The 27,109-nt window shown below is 40.1% G+C and overlaps 2 protein-coding genes and 2 long non-coding RNA genes across 7 annotated transcripts in view; 2 read left to right on the top strand and 2 right to left on the bottom strand.

The window, feature by feature from the left end:
* Positions 1 to 695, bottom strand: part of LOC115612488 — an 18,840-nt gene extending 18,145 nt beyond the window's left edge. The window contains exon 1 of the long non-coding RNA XR_003993039.1: positions 583 to 695. This is a non-coding gene — a long non-coding RNA (uncharacterized LOC115612488). The remainder of the gene's footprint in view (positions 1 to 582) is intronic.
* The window catches only part of CHRNA3 (cholinergic receptor nicotinic alpha 3 subunit), an 8,463-nt gene extending 2,019 nt beyond the window's left edge, over positions 1 to 6,444 (top strand). The window contains exons 3-7 of one of the 4 annotated variants that reach the window (XM_030496749.1): positions 334 to 473; positions 553 to 597; positions 1,461 to 1,570; positions 2,775 to 3,786; positions 5,259 to 6,444. In XM_030496749.1, coding sequence (XP_030352609.1) covers positions 334 to 473; positions 553 to 597; positions 1,461 to 1,570; positions 2,775 to 3,786; positions 5,259 to 5,387 — 1,436 coding nt within the window. In that variant the 3' untranslated portion in view covers positions 5,388 to 6,444. Of the gene's footprint in view, positions 1 to 333; positions 598 to 1,460; positions 1,571 to 2,774 lie in introns of those variants that run through there. The other 3 variants (XM_030496748.1, XM_030496750.1, XM_030496751.1) reach the window with 3 other exon arrangements.
* CHRNA5 (cholinergic receptor nicotinic alpha 5 subunit) lies at positions 6,443 to 25,540 on the bottom strand. Its single transcript, XM_030496753.1, has 6 exons — positions 25,353 to 25,540; positions 14,964 to 15,115; positions 14,056 to 14,100; positions 12,517 to 12,626; positions 10,742 to 11,573; positions 6,443 to 8,933 (listed from the first exon to the last, which is right to left on the bottom strand). The coding sequence occupies exons 1-6, from the start codon at positions 25,477 to 25,479 to the stop codon at positions 8,772 to 8,774; spliced, it is 1,428 nt and encodes a 475-aa protein (XP_030352613.1). The 5' UTR covers positions 25,480 to 25,540; the 3' UTR covers positions 6,443 to 8,771.
* Positions 25,123 to 27,109, top strand: LOC115612487. The gene is made up of 3 exons (XR_003993038.1): positions 25,123 to 25,417; positions 25,780 to 25,862; positions 27,020 to 27,109. It is a non-coding gene; the product is annotated as an uncharacterized LOC115612487 (long non-coding RNA).

The raw sequence follows: 27,109 nt of genomic DNA, 5'->3' as shown, positions 1-27,109 counted from the left end.
TGCTTTTGCACCTCCACTTCTTCAGTACCTCCCTCTAACTACTTTTTGAACCCCGATGCAGAGATGCACGTGAGAAAAACGCTGTCGCAGCATTGCCTTTCATTGCTTTCCTTCTCCCAGCCTAAGCAAACGCCAACCTTGACACACTCCTGCCCACTTTGGCGAGGCTTGGCCTTTCCCCAAGCACCGCACGATACCAAGCAGTCAATACGCAGCCACACAGGTACCAACCGCGGCTCCGCCGTTCTGGCCAGGCCTCCCCGCACGGGGGGGCCGCAGCCCGGGGGCCGCGCACTGCCGCCCGCGGCGCTCACCCCGCAGTGCCCTCCGCAGGCGGCGGCGGCTCGGAGGCCGAGCACCGGCTCTACGCGGCTCTCTTCGAGAACTACAACCAGTTCGTCCGGCCCGTGAAGAACGTCTCGGACCCCGTCATCATCCAGTTCGAGGTGTCCATGTCCCAGCTGGTGAAGGTGGTGAGTGCCCGCCCCGCCGGGGCAAAGCCGCGGGCGGCGGGAGGGCTGGCGCCCCTGCCGACACACCTCTCTTTTCCAGGATGAAGTCAATCAGATCATGGAAACCAACCTGTGGCTGAAGCACGTAAGTAGAGCTCACGGGCAGCCGCGACGGCACCAACCCGCCACCCTGCGAGGCGCCTGTGGGCTCACCCGGGCAGCACCGGGCCGCCCTCGCCCGGGGCAAAGCCGCAGCCCCGGCGGCACCGCGCCCCCTCAGCGCCGCCCCGCGGCGGGAACGCCGCCTCCAGGCGCTGCCCGGCGCGCTGCTGCCCCCCGGCGGCCGCCGCGCGCTGAGGGAGGCCCCGCGCCGGTCCCGCCGCGCCGCCCGCCCGAGCAGGGCCAGGGCCCGCGCAGCCTCCGGGAAGCAAACCGAAAATGACGAGTTAAAAGGGTCTTTATAGGTTAAAAATGCAATTACTCACTGTTGCTATCAGCTTCATAACCAACTTAATTCCTGCCTTCAGCTTAATATTCAACTTCGTTGAACTGAGGTTTAACGAGCCCTAATGAAGACGACTGTCACTTAATGGAGCAACGACACCTTCAGCTCTTTCTCTGCCTGCTACCCAGGGTCCTTCACTCAGTGCTCACACCTGGGTGTGAAAACACCCCGTGTTTTCACCATCTCACACATACGTGGCTTTTTGAGACCTCAGTTATCATTAAAGTCCTACACTCTCTGGCAAAAGAGCATCTTATTCCCTATTTTACCTTATTTCAACTAAGTAGACATTCCTGGCACACAGATTCACACATCTGAGCCATGTCTAGACCAACAGGCCCATCCACAATCTCCATGTGAATAAACACCAGACATATGTTTGATACAGAAACATCAAATCATTGTAGCATCCAAAATACAACAACTCCAGAAGCGATATGCCAGCTCTTGGTTTGAGTCTAGCCCATTGAAATCTAACACAGACTCATTTCTTCTATAATTAGATCTGGAATGACTACAAGCTTCGGTGGAATCCAGTGGACTATGGAGGTGCTGAATTCATCCGAGTACCATCTGGCCAGATCTGGAAGCCAGATATTGTTTTATATAACAAGTAAGACTCCTGCATATTTATCTTCATAATTTGGGAAGATGAGGGGTGATGTTATGACTTTAAAATCAGCAGCAGGTTCACTGGATGAACTAAAAAGCCTGGTTTGCTCCCGTGCCCCCCATCTCTCTATTGCTGTGCTCACCCCTGTGCCAACCCCATCAGCAGCCCTGGGCAGGAGCCAGCTCCTCACCTGGAGCTGCAGGCTGCAGGCCAGAGCAACCTTTCCTTTTTCCCTTCACAAGCCCCCACTTTTACTATTATTTTTATTGCTGTCTACAAAGGAGCTGACAAGAAATTCCCTTAGACTGGAGAGTTGTCTGTGAGTCAGATCTTTAACTGAAACCCCCTGCAAATTATAGCTTTTCAGTAGTTAAACTCACAATTTGACACCTTTACAATAATAGTGTTGACATACAAAGGCCACAGGTGAAGTTTACTTTGGATGTCAGTTTCTGAAACCTTGAGAAGCCAGACCATAAATAAATGGATCCCTCTGCTAGGTAAGTGTTGTGGTTTAAACACCATGACAGTAGGGAAGCAGTGCTCAGGGAAATGGATTTAGCTATACAGATCCAAAACTGAGGTCTGGAACAACAGGGATAACACTCCTTTTCTAACTATGGCCTTAAAACTTTAAATTACCGTTCTAGTTTTACTTTTTCATATAAATGACTGAAATTGTCACACAGATCTAAGATCCATGTGGTCAGGATAGCAATGTGCCACTCAAAAACCCCCTCACCAAATACCCTCCTTATGCAAAGATACGCCCCAACCCTAACCCCTCTTTCCATAGTTACTACCTGCACTGTGCACAGAAGAGGTGGAAAAAGCAGTACTGCAACTATCCTCTGATCAGCCCTTCGTTCTGATGCGCTTGCTCTAGAATAGAATAGAATACGATAGTTCAGTTGGAAGGGAGCTACAAGGATCATCTATTGGTCTGTCATTTGCAATCTCCTATTTGCGGTTCTGCATATTGATTGCACTGAGCCATGTTATTATAACTGATGAATTTATACAGCTGTTTATTTCCATATAACTATGCACATTGACTCAGTCCTGCACAGTAACCCAGTTCCATGTCAACTTGTACTTGCTGACTTTCCCAAAACAGATTAAAAAGTTAGTGCATATGATCTGAATGTATGAAACTACCAGAGCAGTCGCATTCTAATTCTTGTTGTTCTTATTTGCTCCACAGCGCAGTTGGGGATTTCCAGGTTGATGACAAGACAAAGGCCCTATTAAAATACACAGGTGATGTGACCTGGATCCCTCCAGCCATATTTAAAAGCTCATGTAAAATCGATGTAACCTACTTCCCATTTGACTATCAGAACTGCACCATGAAGTTTGGTTCCTGGTCTTACGATAAAGCCAAAATTGACTTAGTTTTGATTGGCTCTACAATGAACCTGAAAGATTACTGGGAGAGCGGAGAATGGGCTATTATTAAAGCTCCTGGCTATAAACATGACATCAAATACAACTGCTGTGAAGAGATATATCCAGACATCACGTATTCTCTTTACATTAGGCGTTTACCTTTGTTCTACACTATCAATATGATTATTCCATGTCTATTGATTTCTTTTCTGACTGTGTTAGTTTTCTATTTGCCTTCAGACTGCGGTGAGAAGGTGACACTCTGCATATCAGTCCTCCTATCTTTAACAGTGTTCCTTCTTGTTATTACAGAAACCATACCTTCTACTTCCCTGGTAATTCCACTTATTGGGGAATACCTCCTTTTCACCATGATATTTGTAACTCTATCTATTGTCATTACAGTCTTTGTACTTAACGTGCACTACAGGACACCCAAGACACACACAATGCCCGTGTGGGTGAGAACCATTTTCTTGAACTTACTTCCCAGGATCATGTTTATGACAAGGCCTGCCAGTGATGAAGAGAATAACCCGAAGCCAAAACCATTTTTCACTTCTGAGCTCTCAAACTTAAATTGCTTCAACAGTTCTGAAACCAAATGCTGCAAAGATGGCTTTGTATGTCAAGATATGTCATGCAGCTGTTGTCAGTACCAGCGAATGAAGTTCTCTGATTTCAGTGGCAATCTCACAAGAAGTTCAAGCTCTGAGTCTGTAGATCCTCTGTTTTCGTTTTCAGTTCTGTCACCAGAAATGAGAGATGCTATTGAAAGTGTTAAATACATTGCAGAAAATATGAAAATGCAGAATGAAGCAAAAGAGGTAAGAACATATTTTACTGTTACTCAAACTGCAGACACCATTTGCCACATGTGTTTTGTAAGAAAGAGATCTAAACCCCCCCCAACACATACACCCCCAAAGAAAAGAAAAGGACACCACAGACCATTATTTTATACACCTACCCAAGCTGTATTACAGATGTGCAGTTTCGAATCTAGATCATTTTGGGGAGCAGCTCTGCTGCACAACATTCTCTTTATTGACAACACACATACTGAGTGAGTCATGTCAAGGTAACCACCACACTTGAGTATCTGTCCTACGAGATTTGGAGTGAGGATTTTCCCAGTTACAATCTTAACAGTGGAATTTGCTGACTATGGCGTTTAGAAAGTTACATTCTCCCTTCCAGAGCTTACCAGCAATAACAAAGAACTTGAGAATGAATGTCCTTCACAGTGACGATGTTTCTTATTGTGCTGCTGCTGCAGAGGAAGGTGCTGTAGCTGAGACAACTGCTGCAAGACAGGGACCATCATCTCTCATAAAACTCCATCTTAAGGCAATGGAAAAAAAATTGCTTTCTTTCTATCATGTTCCTCAAACATACCAAGAGCAGTAGCCACACCACCACAGCCATCAATCAATTTAAATCCTCCATGCTGTAACACTTCAAGTTAGAATAAAGTTGGTTTGTTTATGCCAAAATCAGAACTTTAGAGTAAGTTGGCATAGGAAACATGGGGTTGGTTTGGTTGGTTTTTCTAAGTAAGTGTGCCTTAACAAACAAGTTCTAAGTTAAAAAGCACAAAATTTCAAAAATAACAAATGCATTATTCATTTATAAGCCTTCCTGAAGAAAAATGAAGTAAAAATTTAAATTGTAATCTCAAGAGTAATTCAAATGATCACCTAATGTGTTATATTAATATATAACATATAAAATATTTTAGTGTCTCTCCTGTTACAATGCCCACTGTAAAATAAAAAAAGAAAAATCTGGTTTTTGGAGACTTGGTTCCCTCCCTACATGGAAAGTGAGGAGATGGATTTTATGTCATGCATGATAACAACCAAATTTCAGCACTACAACTAGTTATATACCCATTAACCTTTGTCTTTTTTATCACACTCCTTAAAGACCAGTAAAAGCAGCCTCTTTTCTTCAGTAGAGTTTTCTGGGCAAACCTGATCACCTATGAATGTAAAGTTTTCGCTTTCATTTTTGGCATACAGAGAGAAGTTGTATCTCATGAAGTCCAGTGTCTTGGTGAACAACTTTTTGTACATGACGAAGTAGCTTTTGGCTTTGCCACAAATAGCATATCCAAATAAAGCTTCTTCGAGATGAATTAATTTGTCAATGAAAACAGAGGTATCAAAGTTGTGTATATATGAAAGACATCTACACAGGGAAAAAACATGTGCTTCCTTCCTAAAATGGTACTAAATACTGATGCAAGTTATTGATCTAATAAACATGCCTACTTGTTCTTCCATTTATTTTTCAGATTCAGGATGACTGGAAATACGTTGCCATGGTAATTGATCGCATTTTTCTGTGGGTTTTCATCCTGGTATGTATTCTAGGAACAGCGGGATTGTTTTTACAACCTTTGATGGCTGGAGATGAAATGTAAAGATTAAATAGTGTGTTGTGAAATCAAATAAAACTTTTGCCAACCGACTCCGCACCCCCACCACAGCACCCAATGTCTCTTCTATATTGTAGAATAAGGATATCTCTTGGCCTCAACTTTGCTTGACCAAGGCGGCTTTGCTAGAAACGTGAAAACATGAAAAATAAAACATTTCTAAACCTTTAAGACAGCTAATCTCAAAGTAATACAAGCTATGCTTGACAGCTGCTTCTTGCAATAACTGGAAGAGATGTAGGTAGTACATCAAACTTTATAGGAATGGTGTAAGAAAAGGGTTGATAAAGAAACTGAAAATTACATGATTATTTGAAAGTCAAGACAGGTTGAAGGCTACTAGATTTGTTTCCGTAAGTCTGGTGCCAAGTGTCTCCAGAGTATGACAGGATCTCCTGGAATTAAGTTCAGACTGAATTTGATGAAGGCCCTCATGAGGACAAAATGGTTTAGGAAGCAGGCATACCATATTGCTAGAATGCAGACATTGCCACCTGCTGTATAAACTGACTCAAACAGTGGGAGGAAAGGACCATGGGCAGGTTTATTACAAAAGGAAAACAAATAGGTAAAAAATGGAGGGTGTTGATAAAGCAGCCAGAATGTAAAGTCTGTGCATTCCTGTATTTCAGTGTATGAGAAGGCTGCCAGAAAAAACAAGCTATTCAAACCTAATAATGTTTAAAACTATGTACAAGACACTAAGATGCAGTCTTCAGGTTATGCAAAGGATCAAAATATTTTGATAGGACAGTTTGGATACAGAAGCATCCTGCTATAGCAAAGTGTTCTATGACAAGGGAAAGCAGGTAGCTACACAATAGTCCTGTAAAGCATGTGAAAATTGCTTTTTAGGCATACTTTGTTTTTAATCAGTAACTGCAGAATAAGAGCATGAATAAAGAATGCAACATAATACTGCAATGAGAAAACATTTTGTAAGAATATAAACTCTTGTCTCTGTACCAAACTGGAAACTTTTTGGAAATACAGTGTATCAAGTGGTGTAACATTGATGAAAATAAAGAGAAACTGTTGAAAATTCTGCTTTTTTTTCTTTTTCCATTTATTTTGACCAAGTATCAAAAGCCTGTATAAGACAGCATTAGCTACAGTTCAACACATTCAGAAACAAGTTACATGAGGAAAGGTCCATGCTTCTGAGTCTACTAAAAGTATTTTGTTTCAGGCACACCTGATAAGCTGAAGACCCTAAGAATTCTAGTGTCACCTATCTTATGTGTATTTATCATGATCAGATTATAGAAGTGACTAAAAAAAATTCATGCATTTGTAAAAACTGTGAGTTACTAGTATAAAGACTGGGACTCCATTGGTCAATATACTGCCCATCACCTTATAAGTGGGCAGTCTACAGGCATCATTTGACAAGAGGAAAGAGGTGAGTTAGGGAGTTAAAAAAAAATAATAGATCTAGCTAATCTACAGGTTTACTTACTTTGCTTTCTGTTCAGGTAAGGGTAAAATTCAGTAATTCAAACCCAAGGAGGACTATGATAAGAACTTTAGCATTTGAACAGGAAAGAAGATATCTAAAGTAATTCTGCAACTTCCACACAGAGAACGCCACTGATGCATTGTTTCATCTTACTAATCCTGAGAAAGCTAAAATTATATTAACGGATTAAATCAGATAATTTTTGCAAAATCATTTTTAAAATTAATTATGATGGGAATAGAGGAAATATGGATATCCAACGCCAGATGTAATTGTATAACTGAAGAGGAAAGAGTGACTCTCTTTATAATCAGAATTAATTATAAACTGGCATATTTTAAGGCCTGTGAGCCTTTAAATCTACACAAACCCAAGAATGTCCTACAGGTAAAACCATTTGAAATAAATATTCAATAACCTATAAGTTATGCCATCAGCAATCAGTATTATGATCAGTACAGTGCCAAACAGCACTATTCTTAAAGAGATGGGGGGAAATATTTATGCATTTTCCATATTCATAACTTGCATTACCCAAGATACCACAATTTACATTAAACTTCTTATCTAAACATGTTAATATTAATGTAGAAATCTAAGCAAATAAAAATAGAAACCTCCCAAGACTTTCTCCAGCTTGGCATTACTGCACTAGCCCTGCAGGATGCAACACTATGAAGGGCACTTATAAAACTTTGGTGGAGGAAAACCCCCATCGATTTTAGTGTCTCTTCCAGAAATAAAGCTTTTAAGAAAGGTGGCATCGTAATGCATTTAAAATCAGTATTTAAAGATTATATCTTAATGGATTAAAAGTTGCAAGGTAGTTTTCAACGCTTTCAGAAAAAAGCATGGAAAGATGCAAGTCCTCATTGTTTAGTTCCCTGTGGTTCTGTAATCGAGAGAACCCATTAAAAGGTAAAATTTCTAAGTCCAGTTTAACAACTGTGTGAAATATCAATCATCTCTATTTGGTTACACAGCACAGTCATTTTCAACCCATTTCCTTCAGAAAAGAATTCCCCAAATTCCTTCTACCTGTGCTTAAAAACTTAACTCTGAGAAAGACAAAAGGGCAGGAAACGATTAACACGTTTTCAACTAACATGCTGTATTAAATTCTTCATCAAGAATAAAGAAATCTGAATGTTCTGGTCCATTAGAATGCCTGCGCAACTTGGGAACTCATTTAATTGTGTCTGTCGTCTTCTTCATAACTGACACAGAGATACTGATATACATTTATCCTACAGGCATTTTAATGAGGTTTATTATATTAAATGTTCATGTTAATATGATAAAATTAACAAGGTTTTAAACTTAGCAGCAAAATCCACTGAATTTAAAGGCACAACATAGCCAGATTGCTATTTTTACTGATATATTGGATATACAGGAAGTTTTATTGGTATTTTTATTATTTTAAATTTACTCTCTAGAAATTTTGTGCTTTTACAACACATTCAAGAGAGTTGAAAAATTCTCCTTTGCATATTATTGAAATTGATATAAGCAACTCTACTGTGTTAATATCTGCAAACATTTAATATTCAATATAACAATTTCTACAATAATTTAAAAATTGGATTCTAGCAATCATCACTAAAACATTTTAAATTCTTCTATTTTGCAGTAGGTGTCTGTGGATGCTTTTCTGACATATCATACATGCAAGGGCTTCAGAAGACCCTTCCAATTCTGACCTGACTTAAAGTTAACTTCGTAGACTGGCGATAAGCAAATTGACTTCTATGTGTTCTAGGGATGCCATGCTTTAAAATAAACATAATTTTCTGGGTTTGGATTTTTTGTTACTCTATCAGAAACACGCCTAAAAGAACATGCATGGAAATTGAGCTACTGCAAAACTCTTCAGAGCCATATTAGCAGGAGACAGATCCAATACTGTTTTATGCGTTTGTGCTGCCTATATTTGTAGGTACTATAATACTTGCCCATTTATGAATAACAGGAATAAATAACACAAGTGATCCAATTATTGAAACCAAAAGAAAAGTCCATAAGAACATTTGATCAAGCACCTGAGCAATAAATTTCCAGTCTTCAACAACCTAAAAAACAAAGAACATAAGAGTTGGGTCAGTATGTGCAAGCATCAAGAAAGATACAGTACCAAACCCTGCAATTCTTAATCACATTTTTCCAATCAGGTCCATTGGTAACCCGAGTTAATAACTTTTTATAACAACTCTATGAGCTAGAACAGGAACAAACTTCCCTCTATGAAAATTGGTAAGCTATACAGACCAGCACTACATTTTAATGCAGAAACTGACCCTAGCAAGCACTGAACATTCTCAACTACAGAGAGACGAAATCAATATGCAATTTTCCAGCATATTGCAGGATTTAGGATTCATGCCACAGCCTCATCATAAAGCAGAATTCCTGGGCAGGAGCTAGAAACAAAAATTGTATAAAAACAAATAACCAAAACAAACAAAACATACACACACACAAAAACCACCACCCAAACTTTCTGTACTCACTGTACTTTCAAGCTTGTTTTTCCTTTCAATTAGATTATTCATACCTATACACAGTTTTGCAAGTATAGCAGATATAATTGCGCAAGCAAATTAAAACCCTGCCAAACAATTGTATTTGACTTGAACTGGAGCTATCCACACTTCCTAAGCCTTCTACTTCCTAAGCAGCAAGGCTACAGTTCTTATTAACAGCTTTTTCAATCAAATCTTGCATTCTCTAGAGCCCAAATAACAAATTACAAGTGTATCCCCTGTTAGCTGTATATTAATTTTTGAGGTCCAGAGTCACAACGTTACACCTGAAAAACAAAAATACTTATTACCTCTCTTGTCACTCACAAATAGCGTAAGTTCAGTAAGAGAAAGGAAACCCACTCTTACTTTAAATACCAAATTATTCTCTTTGTGTTGTTTATACAATGCAGGGGTATTAAACACTGTTTTAGCAGTACGGTAGATATATTTACTCAAAATCTAGGCTGAATACCTTGTGATAATGTCAGAATTGAGTCCTGGGAAGATACATTAGAGGAGTTAGCTTATTCCTAGGCTAGCATGTAAGAACATGCTCTCAGCAGCCAGCAACTTTTGAAGATTGTCATTTCTATATAGATTGAAAGTATCTTCAGAAACAGATAATAGTATCATCAGACCACACAACAAACTTCTGTATTTCTACACTAGCCTGAAAATAGCATTTATGTCTCTGATGTACAAACAGTGCTAGTTTAAAAAACTCAGGAAGAAAACAGATTCATAATGCTCTTACCCGAATGGTGTAAACATCCATTAAAGAGAGTTCAGAGTGCAAATAAACAGACTGAAAAAAAGCCTTTGACACCTTTTGATTTAATGTAGAGACCAATAATGGTGCTAGTCCATGTGGACTAAGCTAGGGCATTAAAAATTGGTTTTATTTGGAATTGAAGGCTGCCAAATAATGCCTTGCAATATTTTAAAGCAAATATATTTCTCAGATAGCCTTCGGGTACAACAGTACAATGAAAAATACCTACTTCTCTCATCACAAAAATACCCCACAGCACTGTAGGGAACAGTTATGGTACCTGCTCTTGTAACAGACAGCTATCTCTGACAATGTGTAACTAACAAAATGAACTGCAGAAGAAAGCAAAAAACCCTAAAGAACCCAAGGACTGTATTGTATCAGCCCAATATCTACAAGAATTCTCAGTATTGTACTATACTTGTACTTCTTCCAAGTGGAAATAATTACACAGCTTGCAGTGAAGTACAAACACTGGAAATCCCATAGCACATATTTAGTATGAAACTTCATAGTAAACCATTCCTTGCTTTTCTAATTTCCAGTTTTAAAAGAATCAGTGTAATGTGACTAATACACCCACCTCACGAACTTCATTCTCCTTCATAACGTGTCTTCTAATATAGCGGATAGAATCGAGAGCTGCTTCCAAGGTGTTCCTAGATGGTTCTGACTCATTCATATTTCCTGTTTCCTCCTTCTGAGGAAAGTATCTATCCACATGACTTCTCATGCAAAGCAGCTTGGGAAGTCTGTGAAGAAATATCTTGCGAACCCAAGGTGCCATAGCGTTGTGTGTAGACGAAGAGCGATGATGGATATTGATAGCAAACACAGTTATCACAATGGACAACGTCACAAATATCATCGTAAACACCAAGTATTCTCCTATAAGTGGAATAACTTTAGAAGATGATGGAATAATCTCTTCAATAACAAGAAGAAACACAGTTAAAGATACCAGTACTGAAGTGCAAAGTGAAATTTTTTCACCTTCATTTGAAGGAAGATAGAAGACAAGGACAGTTAGAAACGAAAGGCCAATACAAGGAATAATGAGAAACAGCGTGTAAAAAAGTGGCAAACGTCTAATTATGAATGAATATGTAACAAAAGGATACCAGCAGCATCCATCAGTCCTATTTCCTTTGCTCCCTGTTGCAGTCACTATTTCCCATTCTCCGTTGTCAAAAAAGTCTCTTTTGTCAACATCATAATCTTCAAGAATGATATCAACCTGTGAGCCATCGTAAGTCCAGGAGCCAAACTTCATAGAGCAGTTCTGGAGGTCGAAGGGGAAGAAGGTTACATCAATAGTACAAGAACTTTTGTAGTTTGCTGGTGGAGTCCAAGCAATGGTGCCATCATATTTCACCACAGTTTTTGTAGATGTTCCCTCAAAACGTCCATCTGCACTGAAAGAAAAGAGATAGATGCATGCAATTACAGTGTGTGGGGTGCATGGGGGTTTGTTTTTAAATAAGAAAATATGGTTTGCTATTGTCATTTCAGCTGTTTATCCCTTCTCCCCCTCCACAGCCAACATTTTGTATGCGGACATAGTTTACAAACAACCAACTTCAGGCGAGTGAAGAGTGCTTTCAAGTCATGAAAAGATCTGTGGAACTTTCTGGGGTCCCAATGACTTATGAAAGGATTGTAAAAATCCTGCCCTTTAACAGCATGTCCAAACTCTGGTCTCTAATGAGAATACAGCACAAATACTTTTCAATTTGGCCAAATGACAGATAATTAATGAAGAACAAAAAGTTCACAGAACAGGTAAAGTAACACTTGTGTGCCACCTCCAAACTTGAATTTACAACCACACAATCACTGCAACAGCCTTTAATCCTGCCTCAACAATCAGGAAATGTAAAAGCACTGTACTTGCACCAGAGTTGAGCAGAAAGGTTATTCAGAAGTTATTGCTTCTAAGATCTGTTAATTCTCAAAGGAAAAAAAGTAAACCCAAGCCCTTACAGCTGAGTGTACTTCTTTCTAAATCCATCCTAAATATGACTTACAACAGCAGGAATTCATTGCTTCCCTCCCACCACTCTACGCTATTAGTTTGTACCCAGCACTGTGCAAGGCATGATTTTCTAATTGAAAAGAGAGTTTGCATGAAGAAGTGGAAATAAACTTTTCAAAGAGACTAGGAATTGAATACAGAAACAAAGCAAAACATTTAAGCATTTAACATGACAACCAAATCCATTTGCAGAGGCAAATTCTTCCCCACATTTTTAGCCCTACTGAATGTACACCCTTATCTACTCAATGAGACTCCTGAAAGCAGCTTGCATAGTAAAGTTAGAAGTAAATGTATTTTATATGAAAAGATTAAAATCTTACTTGTCATACAACACAATATCTGGAATCCAAATAGAATCTGATGGGACACGAATAGATGTTATTCCAGCGTAGTCTTCAGGATTCCACCTTAATCTTACATCTATCCATTCCTGTGGGTATGAGAGATGTAAAAATCATTATTTTTGTGAAGCTGATCTAAGCAGGGCAAGACTGGATGAAAATACACAAAAATGCAATTAAAAAGAAAGAATCAAACTGGCTTTTAAAATTCACATACCACAGTGAGTTTGCTGAACAGACAGCTATTTACTTCATCCACTATTTGTTTGCTGTTGTAAGAGCCACTTGACAGTATTTGTGTACCAAACTTAGGATATTAAAATCTTTTTTTAGAGCATGTATACATAAATAAGAGCTATTATAAACAATTAAACATTGTCTATACAATATTTATAGACATATATTCTGAATGAATACCAGTGACTTTGGAAGCTGATCAGAAGTAACTTAAACATTTTCATCACAAAAAAAAATCACGCTGCAACTCTCACCGGATAGTTGTTCCTATTTCTACCAGTCACACTAAAAATAGCCCCATTAAAAGCATAGTGATACTTTGGTAATTTTATGTTTGAACTAAAACCACAAGAGGAAAAATTCAAGTTTCTAAGAATTTACCATCACATAGAATTTTAAATGCATATTTAGGTCAGTTCTTGTTTTATTTGAACTGATTAAACTGCAATAAGTTCTGCAGAAACACTTAAGAGGGCACAAAATGCTTTCATGGACATGTTGCCATCTCATACTTGCTGAACAGTCTCAAAGCTTTCCTGAAAAGAAAAACTTGGCCTGAAATTACACTTACTGGAAAAGAAGGGAATGGGAAGTGACAGGGAGGGAAAAAAACGAAGGAAGTAGCCCAAACAAACATAATTTAGGAAGCTAGTAAGTATAATCAGGGTACACAAACATTCTTCTAAGTTAAATCAAGAATGATTTGTGAGCAGCAGTTCCCAGGTTAAAGTGGCCATTTAGTTTATCACTAATTAATATAAAACCTGAGGCCTTTTCCTGCCCACACACAAATATTCTTAAGAGGAACAGGTAGTTCTTTACAGCAAACACATACAACTTTGAAAGTGAAATTCTTCAGTGATGTTTATCTGATAATCTCAAATACCCCACAAGAGAAAGATCTTAAAAAACTTGTATTCAAAAGACTACACAAACCCATCCTTTTTTTAATAAAGAAAGAAAACTTCTGTACTGAAGCAGTAACTTTCATGGCTGGATACACACACACCTTGGAATATTAAATGGCCATGCGATGCCATGTCAGATTTCTTCACATTGTCATTTTTTTTTATATGTGCCTTTTTTATTTGGTTGGGTTTTTAAGAGTTTTCTAACAATTAATCCTTTAAAGCATTTCCAGGGACTCGTTTTTAAAGAAACTATGTAAAATAAAACTTTATGCAACAGATCAGGTTTTTCAAATATACAATGAATTAGAAAAGTTTCTTCCAACTTCTTACGCTTAAGCTTCACAATTTCCCATCGCTATTTGACACATACCTGCTTCAACCACACATTTGTTGTCATCAATTGATTTTTCTCATCCTATAAAAATAAAGCATATTTGATGACAAAAATCTGCACAGTACATTCATAGTAACTAGTTTTAGTTCACAGAGGTCTGTAACTTAAAATGCAAACCACACTTCTAAAAACATCTCGGTCACTGGAATTATGACATTTGATTATTCAGCTGTTAACAGTGATATGTTTCCCCTTCTGTGTTTCTTTCCCTCCTTCCATTTTTTTATTTGAGTGTATTTTATGCAGCCTTACTGATTTTCTATGGAAACATGAAGGAACAGCCAACATGTGGAAGAAAAACTCCTCTTACAGTTACAAATAGTGAATTCAACTTGGAAAAAATACTCTGAATTGGAAAAATAAAAAATGTGGTTGATCTCTTCTGCATCACAGATAATACCAAGAGATACTCTTCCTTATTATGGAAGTGATATATTTGAAGGCTTAAGGGGTTTTTGCTGCTTAAAAGGGGGAAAAAAGCAGTGTTTGCAAGTATTCCTGAATTTTAAAGACATTAGACTGATAAAGTTTAAAATTATGAGGTTTTCCCATTAAATAAATAAATTAAAACACAAGTCCCTGGGCTTAAGAATTTCACTGACTTCCCCACACACACACACACAAAAGAACACCACTAAGCCTAAGAGTCATTTGCCTTCTCAATCTCTGCTGTCACTTCTTTTGCCCCCATCTACAACACTGTTTTATTGTGTTGATAATCATTGTAGAGGCTTAATCTATTGCTTTTAAGCTAAAATATGCACAGTTACTTCATATTACATTATGTTCCAGAATAGGAATTAAAGAATTAATTCCAGAATAGGAATTAAGAATTAGGAGAACAAACAAGCAAACAAAACCCCCAAATAATCCAGTGCACATACCACATCTACCAGCTGAGAGATTGCAAGGCCGAACTTGATCTTTATTGTGTCATTCAAGCGTTCCACTGGACGAACCCATCTTTGATAGTCTTCAAATAAATGTTTAAACAAGCGATCTTCACTTTTAGCAATAAAAGAAGGTTCAGATATACCTATAGAATAAAAAGGGATGAATTAACATTGCTTTAAACGAAGAGTGTACATCTGCACTCCTGTGTCCAAAGAGCTATAGCTATGTTTATGCAGAGTTACATTTCTCATTTTAGCCCCCTTTCTCTGGAAGTATTGCAAAGGTCTTGGAAGAAGAATTTTATAGAGTTATATATATTAAAAAAAACCCTATAATATAGATAGGGTTTTTTCATATACATAAACCCCATATATTATATATAGGTTTTATTAACATCTTCATATAATTATCACATTTTTAAAATCTCTTAATCAAGAGCATTAGGTAATTTTAGTAATAATAAAGGCAAAATACACTTGCATCATTTACCTAGCACCATGCAATTGTGGAACTCCTCTAAAACTGAAAGCTTATCTATGAGGGACTGAAGTTCTATCATTCCACAACAAGGTGATACTTTTTTAAAACCTCCATCCACACTACACAGGTCTCTAGCATATTGCTTAACTCACACTCCAGTTTGAAACATCAGTTTCTTCATGTTTTATACATTACTTCTTCAATGTCTGGTCACATCTATGAAGAATAAACTTTGTGGTACTTGGAGAGCACTTTTTCCCCACACTTTTGTATCTTAAATATATATGCCAATCTATTTACCAGTTTATCCTCTACCTATTCTAACGTTATACTGATTGTAAGGCACCTTACTAGTTAAGTAAACATATACATTCAGTTTATTCTTTTTCATTGTCCTCAAGGAGTCATTTCAATGCCTGGAGATTGCTGACAAACTGGAATGGCAAAAAAATCTTTGTACAGCTTACAAAGAAGTGGAAACTAAAGGTCTTCTTTCATCTCCTGCAGGAATGGAATACAGGGCAGAGCTTGGGGGGGGGTGGAAGGGACATGTACAATAGATGCACAAACTGCAGGCAGAGAGCAGCCCAGACTTTATAAAAGAGATGTAAGTTGCCCTAAAGCACCCCAGTCAAGCAACCACTGGCCTTTACCTTGGAAATCCACAAAAAATGGGGGGTTTACCAATGTGGTCTCACTGAAATGCCTCAGTAGATATCCTGCTACCCAAAAAAGGGCAAAATTTAAGGTTTCTCCATTATGAGAAACCATAAATAAATAAAAAGATATATATATTTAGGATATATATATCCTAAATTACAAAAGTAAGACAAACTTGGGGAAGATATGGATATCCACACTTTCAAAAGCAGCGTGGAAGACCTGAAGAAGGCCACTGCCTCAAGGAGCAGCACAAGCAACACACATCACCTGGAAAGGCAAAGATCCAAAAGGGTCTCGAATCCCCAGACAGAAGCCAGAGCAACCACCAGAAGACATGAACATTTGCTCTGGACAAAGACTTTTACTACTCACCTGTGAGACCTAAACTGATTGAAACTACTGCCGAAAAAAGACCTAACAATTATTAGTCAGTTTTGGGAACAAAGTAAACCAAAGAAAGATACTCACAACCATCTCTTTTCAGTGCAGGTTTAAAATATTATACCATTACATAAACGTATGGCATGACCTCTCTAGAAATGATGTGCTCACTAACAGCATCCATATAAAAAAAGATATATCAGAAGCAGAAAAGCACCAGAGAATGTCATAAACAGATTAAAACCAGGGACAGTCATCCATAGAAGGAGAGATTTAAAAGATTAACATTATTTCGTTTGGAAAGGAGGTGAATTTGATAGATGGACCACTCGGTGGATAAAAAACTGGCTCGATGGCCGCACGCAAAGAGTTGTGGTAAATGGCTCGATGTCCAGTTGGAAACCTGTAACGAGTGGTGTCCCTCAGGGATCGGTGTTGGGACCGGTCCTGTTCAACATCTTTGTCGGTGACATGGACAGTGGGATTGAGTGCGCCCTCAGCAAGTTTGCCGATGACACCAAGCTGTGTGGTTCGGTTGATACGCTGGAGGGAAGGGATGCCATCCAGAGGGACCTTGACACGCTTGTGAGGTGGGCCGATGCCAACCTTATGAAGTTTAACCAAGCCAAGTGCAAGGTCCTACACCTGGGTCGGGGCAACCCCAGGCACTGCTACAGGCTGGGCAGAGAAGAGATTCAGAGCAGCCCTGCAGAAAAGGACTTGGGGGTGTTGGTTGACGAAAAGCTTAACATGAGCCGGCAGTGTGCACTTGCAGCCCAGAAAGTCAACCGTATCCTGGGCTGCATCAAAAGAAGCGTGACCAGCAGGTCGAAGGAGGTGATCCTGCCCCTCTACTCTGCTCTTGTGAGACCCCACTTGGAGTACTGCGTACAGTTCTGGTGTCCTCAACATAAAAAGGACATGGAGCTGTTGGAGCGAGTCCAGAGGAGGGCCACGAGGATGATAAGAGGGCTGGAGCACCTCCCATATGAAGACAGGCTGAGAAAGTTGGGGCTGTTCAGCCTGGAGAAGAGAAGGCTGCGTGGTGACCTCATAGCAGCATTCCAGTATCTGAAGGGGGTCTACAAGGATGCTGGGGAGGGACTCTTCCTTAGGGACTGTAGTGGTAGGACAAGGGGTAATGGGTTCAAACTTAAACAGAGGAAGTTTAGATTAGATATAAGGAAGAAGTTCTTTACAGTAGGGGTGGTGAAGCACTGGAATGGGTTGCCCAGGGAGGTTGTGGATGCTCCATCCCTGGCGGTGTTCAAGGCCAGGTTGGACAGAGCCTTGAGCCACATGGTTTAGGGCAAGGTGTCCCTGCCCATGGCAGGGGGGTTGGAACTAGATGATCTTAAGGTCCTTTCCAACCCTTACGATTCTATGATTCTATGATTCTATTCTATGATTCTATGATTCTATGAATTTACTGAACAATACACACAGAAAAACCACTGATGGCATTTAGCCTTTCTCATAAAATAAGGTAAAGGAAACAACATCAATTAGAGGCAGTCTAAATAATTCGTATTTAAAGTTGTACCGTCAACATTCAGCAAACCAGAGATTATTAGACACTGAAGAGGACTAAAATTTCAGAATTGCCTGGGATTACTAAACTGTTATGCCAGGGAGCATCATCCTTGCATAGGGTACCACTGTGCATTTCAACACAACCTCCAAAATCCACCTCAGAATTAGATCAGCAGTTTGCTGGCTTGCATTTGGTGCAGAGGCTTGGCTAACACCATTTAAACCATTACTTTAGACAGACCTAGTCCTGTGTGACTGCACCCACTGAAGCCCAACTGAGACAGGGAGCCGAAGTCTTTAAGTTGCCCCCTGTTCCTCAAAATGCTTTTGTGACAGCAGCAGCTTTCTGCTGTGCTGCAAAAGGCTGCACTCAGATCCTTCGGGCAGAACACCCAAACTGCTGCAGAGCCCAATCACAAGAGAATTCCCTGCCTTCTGCACTGCAGGTCTGGGGAAGTCGGTATTAGCTATTGTGAAATTAGTATTAGTTATTGTGAATGCTGACCGGATTTTCTCCGAAATTTTAAGCAAAAGCAAAATGTAGCTTAAGGAAAAGAATCAGCAAAGTGGGAGCAGCAGGACTCCTTTTCCCTCCAAATCTTACCATACACTTAGATGCTGCTGAATGGTTCTTGTTGCAGGCCAAATCAGCATTTGGGTTTTAAGACAGTTCATCCTTCTGTTTCAAAACACAAACCTATCTGTTTACAATGTATTTCACTCATTCACAATCCTACTGTTTTTCAAGATGTATTATTTGTACATGCTCTACAATTTAACATCTTTCCGGTTCAACATTGTTGGCATGTGGCTTGTGTAACAGCAAAGAACTAATGAGCAACTTGCATGGTACAACTGAGCACACCTCAGATGGGTGCACGAAAACACACAGGTCATAAGAATTGCTGCCAAAATGGAACCAGCAACAAAATGTTACACACACACACACACATTACCTTCACAGCTATTAGGTTAAAATATGTTTATTTTTATTGCTACCTTAGGTTCAGTGTATCCTCACTAGCCCAGGAATTTTTCTCTACTGTAACTATACACATATTTGCCAAGTCCTACTTCTTACAGACATCCAAAACAATGCTTCCTGAGGACACAACTTAATTTCTTTATTTCTATATCCCTATTTCCTGAATTATGAATGGTTTTGTGAATATTTCAGCCTAATGTTTCATAAATACTTGATTTTTGTATTAGCATTAATTACATTTCCCTTTTACGGATACAATCTCAGCTGAGTTTTTTGTGCAATCTGAGCATGACTCTGCAGCTGGGTATTCTCTCATCACTAATTGACCTTGAAGCAATGCAGAGGCAAAGTTGCACTTTCACCATTCCTGTGTTCCTGTAAGATGACCTCCTGTACAGCAATACAGCACCTTCAGGGTAGATGCTCTTTCCAGATTAAGCTTCTCTTAAAACACAGCATCTTCCTAGTTACGCTGAATGGGGACATGTTCCTTTACCACTTATAGATACTTACGGGGGGGGGGTTCAAACATTTTATGCTTACACTTACAGTATACTCACTGATTAACAATAGAGTTGAACTGGTTTTTTTTCCTATCACAGAAATAGCCACGCTTTTTTATATTTCTAATTTATTTTGTTAATTAATAAGCTGGGGCATAGTTGTCTATAAAAGGCAGCTTCTCCAGCATTAGGAGGCTGGAGATAGTAACAATGTATTAAGAGTTGACAAAAATAAATAAATAACCACCCCTACCTTCCCATATTTTATTTCATAGGACCACTCAGCTCACTTGCTACATAGACCACTTATGTTTAATTTCCCTTGTCTGTGTGTCTGTGTGCTTTTAAGATTATAATATTGGGGTATCAGCCCCAATAAAAAAGTGAAGAACTGGTGGCAAGCACAAAAAGGAACATAAGAGAGGAAAAGAGGTAAAATACAGTTAGTGCCTAAAGGCAGAAGGCTAGATATGCCGGTTGGAGAACAGCAGGAAGAGGTTAGAAGCTATGACTAGCAAGATTAGCAACCAAACAACCTGGAGTACAAATCTCATACTAAATCAGATGGTAAGAGATTATGGAAGCACTCACCCCTGCTACTACCTCACTGTACTAAAAAAACCCCTTCGATTTGTAGCAATTCTATGCATGCCTGTGTTCGTGTGGCTTTATTTTTGTTGAGGTCCGGTTACTTCTCTCGTCTAAATCAAATGTAGCTGTCTATATCGTTCAGTGATAAATTCCAGTGACATTTACTTTATAACGGACAACTGGAACTCTTCTCTGCTCACTCCCTCTCAGCACGATTCCATCATCAGCAAAAAAACCCTCAATCACGTAAGAAAATGCTGGATGGCAGAACTCTGAATTCTGCAAAAAGGAGACAAACATTTACGCACAAAGCACACTAATGATCCAAATCCTTTCAACTTTGAACTAGTTGGAATACACTTTTGACAAATATTAAGTAGAAATTCTAATGAAACACTTGACCTTGGTACACAATTGTATTTAAAAATTCGGTTCTACCATTTCCTCCAAAAAACCATTTCCTCCAAAAAAACACTTTATCAAATTACTTTAAAAGAGCTATTTAGGAAAGAGGAGGAAGCATTACATGGGTCTCAGATGCATGACAAGACATGTACATGTCTATTAATTTGGTTAACATTCTCAAGCAAAGGTTTCAGCAGTGCTGCTAATGGCAGGCTTTTCTGAATGCTTCAGATAAATTACTATAGCGTTATTCTTTTGTAAAATCCACCTTTTTACATTGTTTCTTACTGTACCAATTATGGGATGAAACTTATTAGGATCTTCATACAATTTAGCAGCAGTCTTCTTTTTATAAGAATTGCCAGTGAAATATTTAGTGTTACAGCTATGCCTCATATCTTTTCATGCAATTTTGTCTGAGTTTTTTTTAAATGAGAGTACATCACAGTCCGTGTTTCTCTAAATCAACTTCCTTTGAACTCTATATTCCTCTGCACTTCCTTAAATAGTGTCTAAGAACCACACCGGTATTGCAGGTGCGTGACTAGTCCTCATACTTTAAATAGTTTGCTCAAAGCATTTTCTAATTGCTATAATTGAGTGCTAATGGTTTCAGGTTTGCTTTGGATCACTGCTGCCTGCATTTTCAAGAGAGGTCAGGGAAATTAACACTTATTAGAAGCCTAATGTCCTAATGTTAAGATGTAGGCTTAGAAGTAATACATATTACTAATGCATATTGACAATCATATACCACTATAATGAAAGAGAACACTACAAGGACAATAAACATGGAAAAATATCCATATATTGTAGTTAACATTCGAGTTTTTAAGTGTGCTATCATAACACATAGACTGTAATCTACAAATCTAACTATGACAAACTACAAGACAACTAATAGTTTGCCTACAAACCAGGAAGGTGAATGGATATATACAGTACACCCGCCTTCAGTAGACTTCAGTACTTGTTCAGACGATGCTGTGATTTATTTTTTTTAAGCTAATACATTTTACATAATCTATAACAACAGAAGCACTTTGAAGTCTAGAAGCACAATGGTACCTGTTTCAATCTTACTCTAAAACTGTTCAGCGGTTATTTTGAGAGGAAAAAGAAGTTTTCCATCTTTCCTACAAACTTGTTCTACAGTGAACATCAGAGCTCTTCCTCCTTTCAGTTTACAATTGTTCCTCCCCAAAATCTAGTCACATCACAGTATTTTGGTTGCCGGTGACAATTCTAACTACAAGTCACTTTTATATTGCAGCAGACAGGAAAAAGAATGAGATCATGTTCAGTATTAACTACAGCCCTCTCTGTCTGAGTCTCCCTCTACCTTTTAAAGAATCTCCCACAACTACTTCATTAAGCAGAAAAGATATGCAGTATATTAAATTAAGTATAAAATAGAAGTTCTATTTCTGTACTGATTCCCCGCTCCCTTTAAAAGGATGGTGAGTCATGCTTTCTACTTCTCCTTCCACGCTTTAGCAATTGCCAAGAATCCAATCACTAACAGTCAAGCATTTGGTTAACAGTAATCATTTACAGACATCAAAATCACCTTTACTAGAATGTCTGTAAGTCAAAGCAGGATTACAGACTCTGTTCAATTCACTGAACAAGAGTCAGAAAACCCAGCTATTAAATTCTGTACTTCCTAGAAGTATCCCTAGAAGCATAGATAATTATGGCCCATAATAATGAACGCATTTACAAGTTTGATTAATAACAGCATAATATACCGCCATGTAGTTTGTAACTAATCAAGAAATAGATATTATCAATTATGGATTGACGGTCAGTGTTTAGATTAAGAGCTAACCAGAGCACAAACCATTCCTTTCCAAATACCTGTGCCATGGATTCTATTGTAAACCACACAGCATGCCAAACAGCTTCCTGAACTGTACACTGAGGCTATTGCCAGCAGCAGTATCCTGATTAACAGCCACCTACAGCACTAACATTACAGGTCGGTGGCATGGCACAGCATTTCCTCCTCAGTTCATCAACACTACTAGCTCCACTCAGCTTTGAGCAGACAGAACTGTCATCCTTCCCACCGCCCAACAGCCAGGGCTCATGAAAAGGCTGCCTCACACTGGGATGTCTCAGGGTAAAAACCCTGGTCACTAAGCCAGGAGCACTTTTACTGTAACAGATCCATGATTTTGTCATCTCTCTTGAGACCACTTTTAAGCATTGCATCATTTTCACTGACTGTTGACCTGTCAGTAAGGACTGAAGATGGACTACAAAGACAGCACTGAGGTGTGCTGAATGCAAGCAGCAGAAAGCATGCATACAAGTGTGGACAGCATAAGGAGTAAAATAAAGAACAAGTATGTAGATTCTTAGAATTAGAACCATTGATTCATACAGATTTAGATGGGATGCATCATAGAAGTAAGCACAAATCCACAATTTATGTAATTAAGACTTTTAAGCAAATAAGATGCAGGCCTTGGGCTTCTCCCAAGTTGCCAGTGCAGCTCTGAGTGCTGCAGAAGTTGTACACTGGCATTACCTTCTGCCACACAGAAGCATTTCACTTGTGCAGCTCAATTCCAGTCTTGGATACACTGGAATATACAATCCTATGGCCCACAGACATCAGATACTCTGTTCAGGAATCAGATACTTTGCTCAAAAAAAGATGCAGAGTAAGCGATGTCAGAATATATTCTATCATACAAAAATCAGGTTTCACCATTCTGAAAAGTGGGAAATTATGTGAGTACTTCCTTCTGCAGCTCCTTCTACAAAATCAACACAGGCATTTCTCCACAAATCAACACTCACATTTCTCTTACTAAGAATCTCTAAAGAAAGCACAAAATATTTTAAGAGAAAAGTCACAAGAAACCCATACAAGCAGGAAGGTTTGCAGCTTCCTGTTTAGCGGGGAGAAGGATCCAACTTAAACTGGGTGGAAAAAGTTTAGGTGTATGAACTCCCAAGGAAACACTAGCACAGGTCTGCAGCACGGCACAGCAGTGCTATAGGTGGTACTTCAGCCCAATTCAATCTGTGCATTTAAGTCTCACCTGTTAGATTAGAGCAAAGAACAAAACTTACAATTTGTTTGTATTTTAAATGAGCATGAATTCTGTCTTGTCAAATCAGAGTTACCCAGGATAAGAGATTAGTTCACCTCTGGACTACTAACTAGAGGAAACACCAAATTCATTTACAAGCACACTTAAAGTATCATAAAAACAAAGTCACACCCATAAATCACTTTTACTCATTAAAATGATTACTGTACCACATGTAAAGCAATACCTCTAAAATAATGGTAACTGTATGTACATGATACTCTGATCTAGGTTATTATTTCCATTTGCCCTGTATTTTAATAATAAAGAGCTATAATGTTTTGCATCTTCTTAAGAGCAAATTTCATTTGATTTTAGACCAAGAAAAATGTGAAAAGAAAATGTTATCCTATGACCAGTTCTCAACTAAATCAAAACTCTCGGCTAGTGCTAAAAGGCAAAATTTGGCTTAACGTGAGTGCAGGTAACTCTAAACAGTCATACATACATCATATAACGTAATAATTTCATACAGGAGTATCTTCTCTCATGATGAGAAACACTACTTCTCCAAATACTGAGACAAAGAATAACCTTTTAAATCACATTTAGCAAAACCAGGCTGAGGTTCTGTATGCTGAATTCAAACCAAGATGTCAATACAATTTACTTTCTATAAACCATACTTACAATCATTTTTTTTCAATTTTGAACTAATATTAAAAAGGTCCATTTTATTTTTTACTCATTTCCTTTCTTGTGAATACTGCAGTTATGATTTCAAGATACTGTGCAAAACTCTTCCCAAAGTACCCGTAAATGACATAAAAGCAACGTTTTAAAAGAACTGTTTCCAAATAATTCTTTGAAAGAGCATCGATTTTGCTCCTTTAATCTTTGTGCAATGTTATAAGCACTTTAGCTTCGTGTGCTACTTTACATCCTTCAGCTCTGAAAGTAGCATCCTGATGGAATGAGGGGACCGGCTCTTTTGAAGTTAAAGAAATAACGCATAAGCAAACTAAAGGGGATTATGTTATAAATTACTAAGAGGAACATTATGTAGCCAGATCCATATGCGATATTGCAATTATTAACTTATATTCCATAAATTTACCCCCACCAGCTGCAAACACAAGAGCATGCACCACAAACCTACAACTGCCCCTCGCCTGAGCAAGGCGGGCAGAGCAAACACCGACAGCTATGGCACCTCCGATCTTCAAAGCGCTATATACTCATTCAGGAAACGTGCGATAAAACGCAGTCGAGACCGATACGCACCCGAAAAGCCGTCCCGTGCGACCGCGGCCTCCGCAGGTCACGTTAGTGTTTGTAAAGCCGCCAGTGCTGCGGTCCGTACCTCAGCACCCCTCGGGCACCGCCACAACCCCCCCTCACCCTCCGCCAGCCCAAACACCGGCATCGCCTCACCCTCCTCCGGCCAAAAGTTGGCAGCGCGGGAAGGAAGCGCGGTGCGCGGCGCCTCAGCCCCGGCAGCGCTCTCTCCACACGAAAAGCCCGCCACATTTCCCCTCACGGAACGCGCCCTTCTCCCGCCGCGCTGCGGACCCAGAAGCGGGAAGGCGGCGGCTGCCCGGCAGATCCCGGGCTCCGGTACAACCTCCCCCCCGCCCCAGCCCCGCACAACGGCAGGCTTACGCGGACCCGGGGCTCAAGGGGTCCCGAGGCTCCCCGCTGACCGTGCCCTCCCTCCCGCTCCTCCCACGCGGCCCCACCGGGGCGCCCCGCTGCCCTTCACCCGCCCGGGGCCGCCCTGAGGCGCCTTACCCGCGTGAGGGGCGCGAGCGGCGGGGCCGGCTCCGGGCTGGCCGAGAAAGGGCGCGAAGCAGCAGGTGAGGAGGAGCAGGAGGAGCGGGGGGCGGCCGCAGAGCAGCCGGGACCCGCACTCGGCCATGGCTGGGGCACGGCCCCCGCTGCCTCCCAGCCCCGCGCCGAGGACGGGGCTCAGCGGCGGGGGCCGCCGCTCCCCCGGTGCAGCGCTGGCCACGCCCCGCCGCGGAGCCGTGAGGGGACGCGTGGCGAGGGGAGGCGGTGGCGACCGCGGCAAGGCCGCGGGGTGCCGGCCCTTGGCCCCGCGGGGTGTGTGTGCGGAAACGGCCCCCGCGGGGCAGATACCAGCGCGGGGAGCCGCAGCCCGGCCCAAGGCCACCCCACCCCGCCCGGGCCACCCTTAAACACTCGGCTCCTCCCGCAGGTGCCGCTCGGAAGGTGCGGAGAGCCTCGGCAGCAAATCAGCGAACCGCGGCGGCAGCGATGTCGAGCGGGGGGACGACAGCGGTAAATCCACCCAGGGCAGCTTCTGCTCTCTTTGAACTGTGGTTTGGGGGGGGTGTCACTTTGGGTGGGTTTTAGCGAAAAGAAAAAACTACACCAAGTAATTTTAAACTTCCATAGGAAATACTCAATAGTTTGTCTTTTTTTCTTCTAAGTTTCTAAAACAGAATGGTTTGGAACTTTTAATCAAAAATAGATAAGCTGATGAAAGCTAAAAAGTACGTAGGATAGCTCAATTTTTGTGTATGTTATAGATATATAACATATAATGAATGCTCTGTACAAAAACCCACCTTCTTTTTTCTATCTCAGCTAAACAAAATGCTGTTACAAAAGACAATTTTAAATCCACCAACCGTGCAACGTAGTGATATTTTTTTCCCTAAATCATCCCAATAGAAATGTTCAGTGTACGTGTTACTACAGAGAACAGCAGCATCTGCCATTAATGCATTCTTTACATTTAAAGGACTGTTTAAGACTTTTACAGAGAGAACAGATGTGGAAAGAAGGGCTAAATGGGTTTACACGGTGTTAATCAGCTGCTACATGCAGTGATAAATCCCAGATTCCTTAGAAAAAAACGGACCCTATTCAGCTCAAATAACTGTAGCAACTTTGAATTTTCTTACCATGAGCATTACCCTAAGTAGTGATTTCATTAAGAGAGTTGTCAGTCATCAAAATTCTTTGATATTGTGTCCATTTTATAGAAAAACAGTGCATGTTTGTGTAAATCATGAATCTTTTTGATGACCAAAACAGAGCACTTAAGCATTTAAATCCCTTTCTTCAATCTTTAAACTCATGGTTTTCTGTATTATCTTACCCTGCACCATATTTGGGATGTCAATGTCTGTGCAGTCTGTCCAAGCCCTCCAGAAAAAGGCTGCTTACACAGTGGTTTCTTCCAGCACACTTCAGTGACATGCTGTATTGATTTGAATGCTCTGCAGTAAATATGGTCATTTTATATATTGAGAACCCCTTTGTATCCTGCATGTCCTCCACATTCAAAATATGGATGTGTTAAAGGCTGCAGCAGGACTGAAATGTTCTGTATATATACAGTGGTCAACCCAAAATTTTTGAGTAAATCAGAATCTATTTTAGCCCAAAGCATGGGACAACCCCCCCTGTTTTATCCCTTTGTGTTACAGTGAAGTTCTGATGTTGCACATCTGAAACTGCAGATCCACAGTTTTTGATGACGACTGGTCCACCACTGCGCTGCACCTGGTGTTCCTGAG

The sequence above is a fragment of the Strigops habroptila genome, chromosome 9 (assembly GCF_004027225.2).
Source record: "Strigops habroptila isolate Jane chromosome 9, bStrHab1.2.pri, whole genome shotgun sequence".
Classification (NCBI taxonomy): domain Eukaryota; kingdom Metazoa; phylum Chordata; class Aves; order Psittaciformes; family Psittacidae; genus Strigops; species Strigops habroptila.
This window is presented reverse-complemented; position numbering and strand designations above follow the sequence as displayed.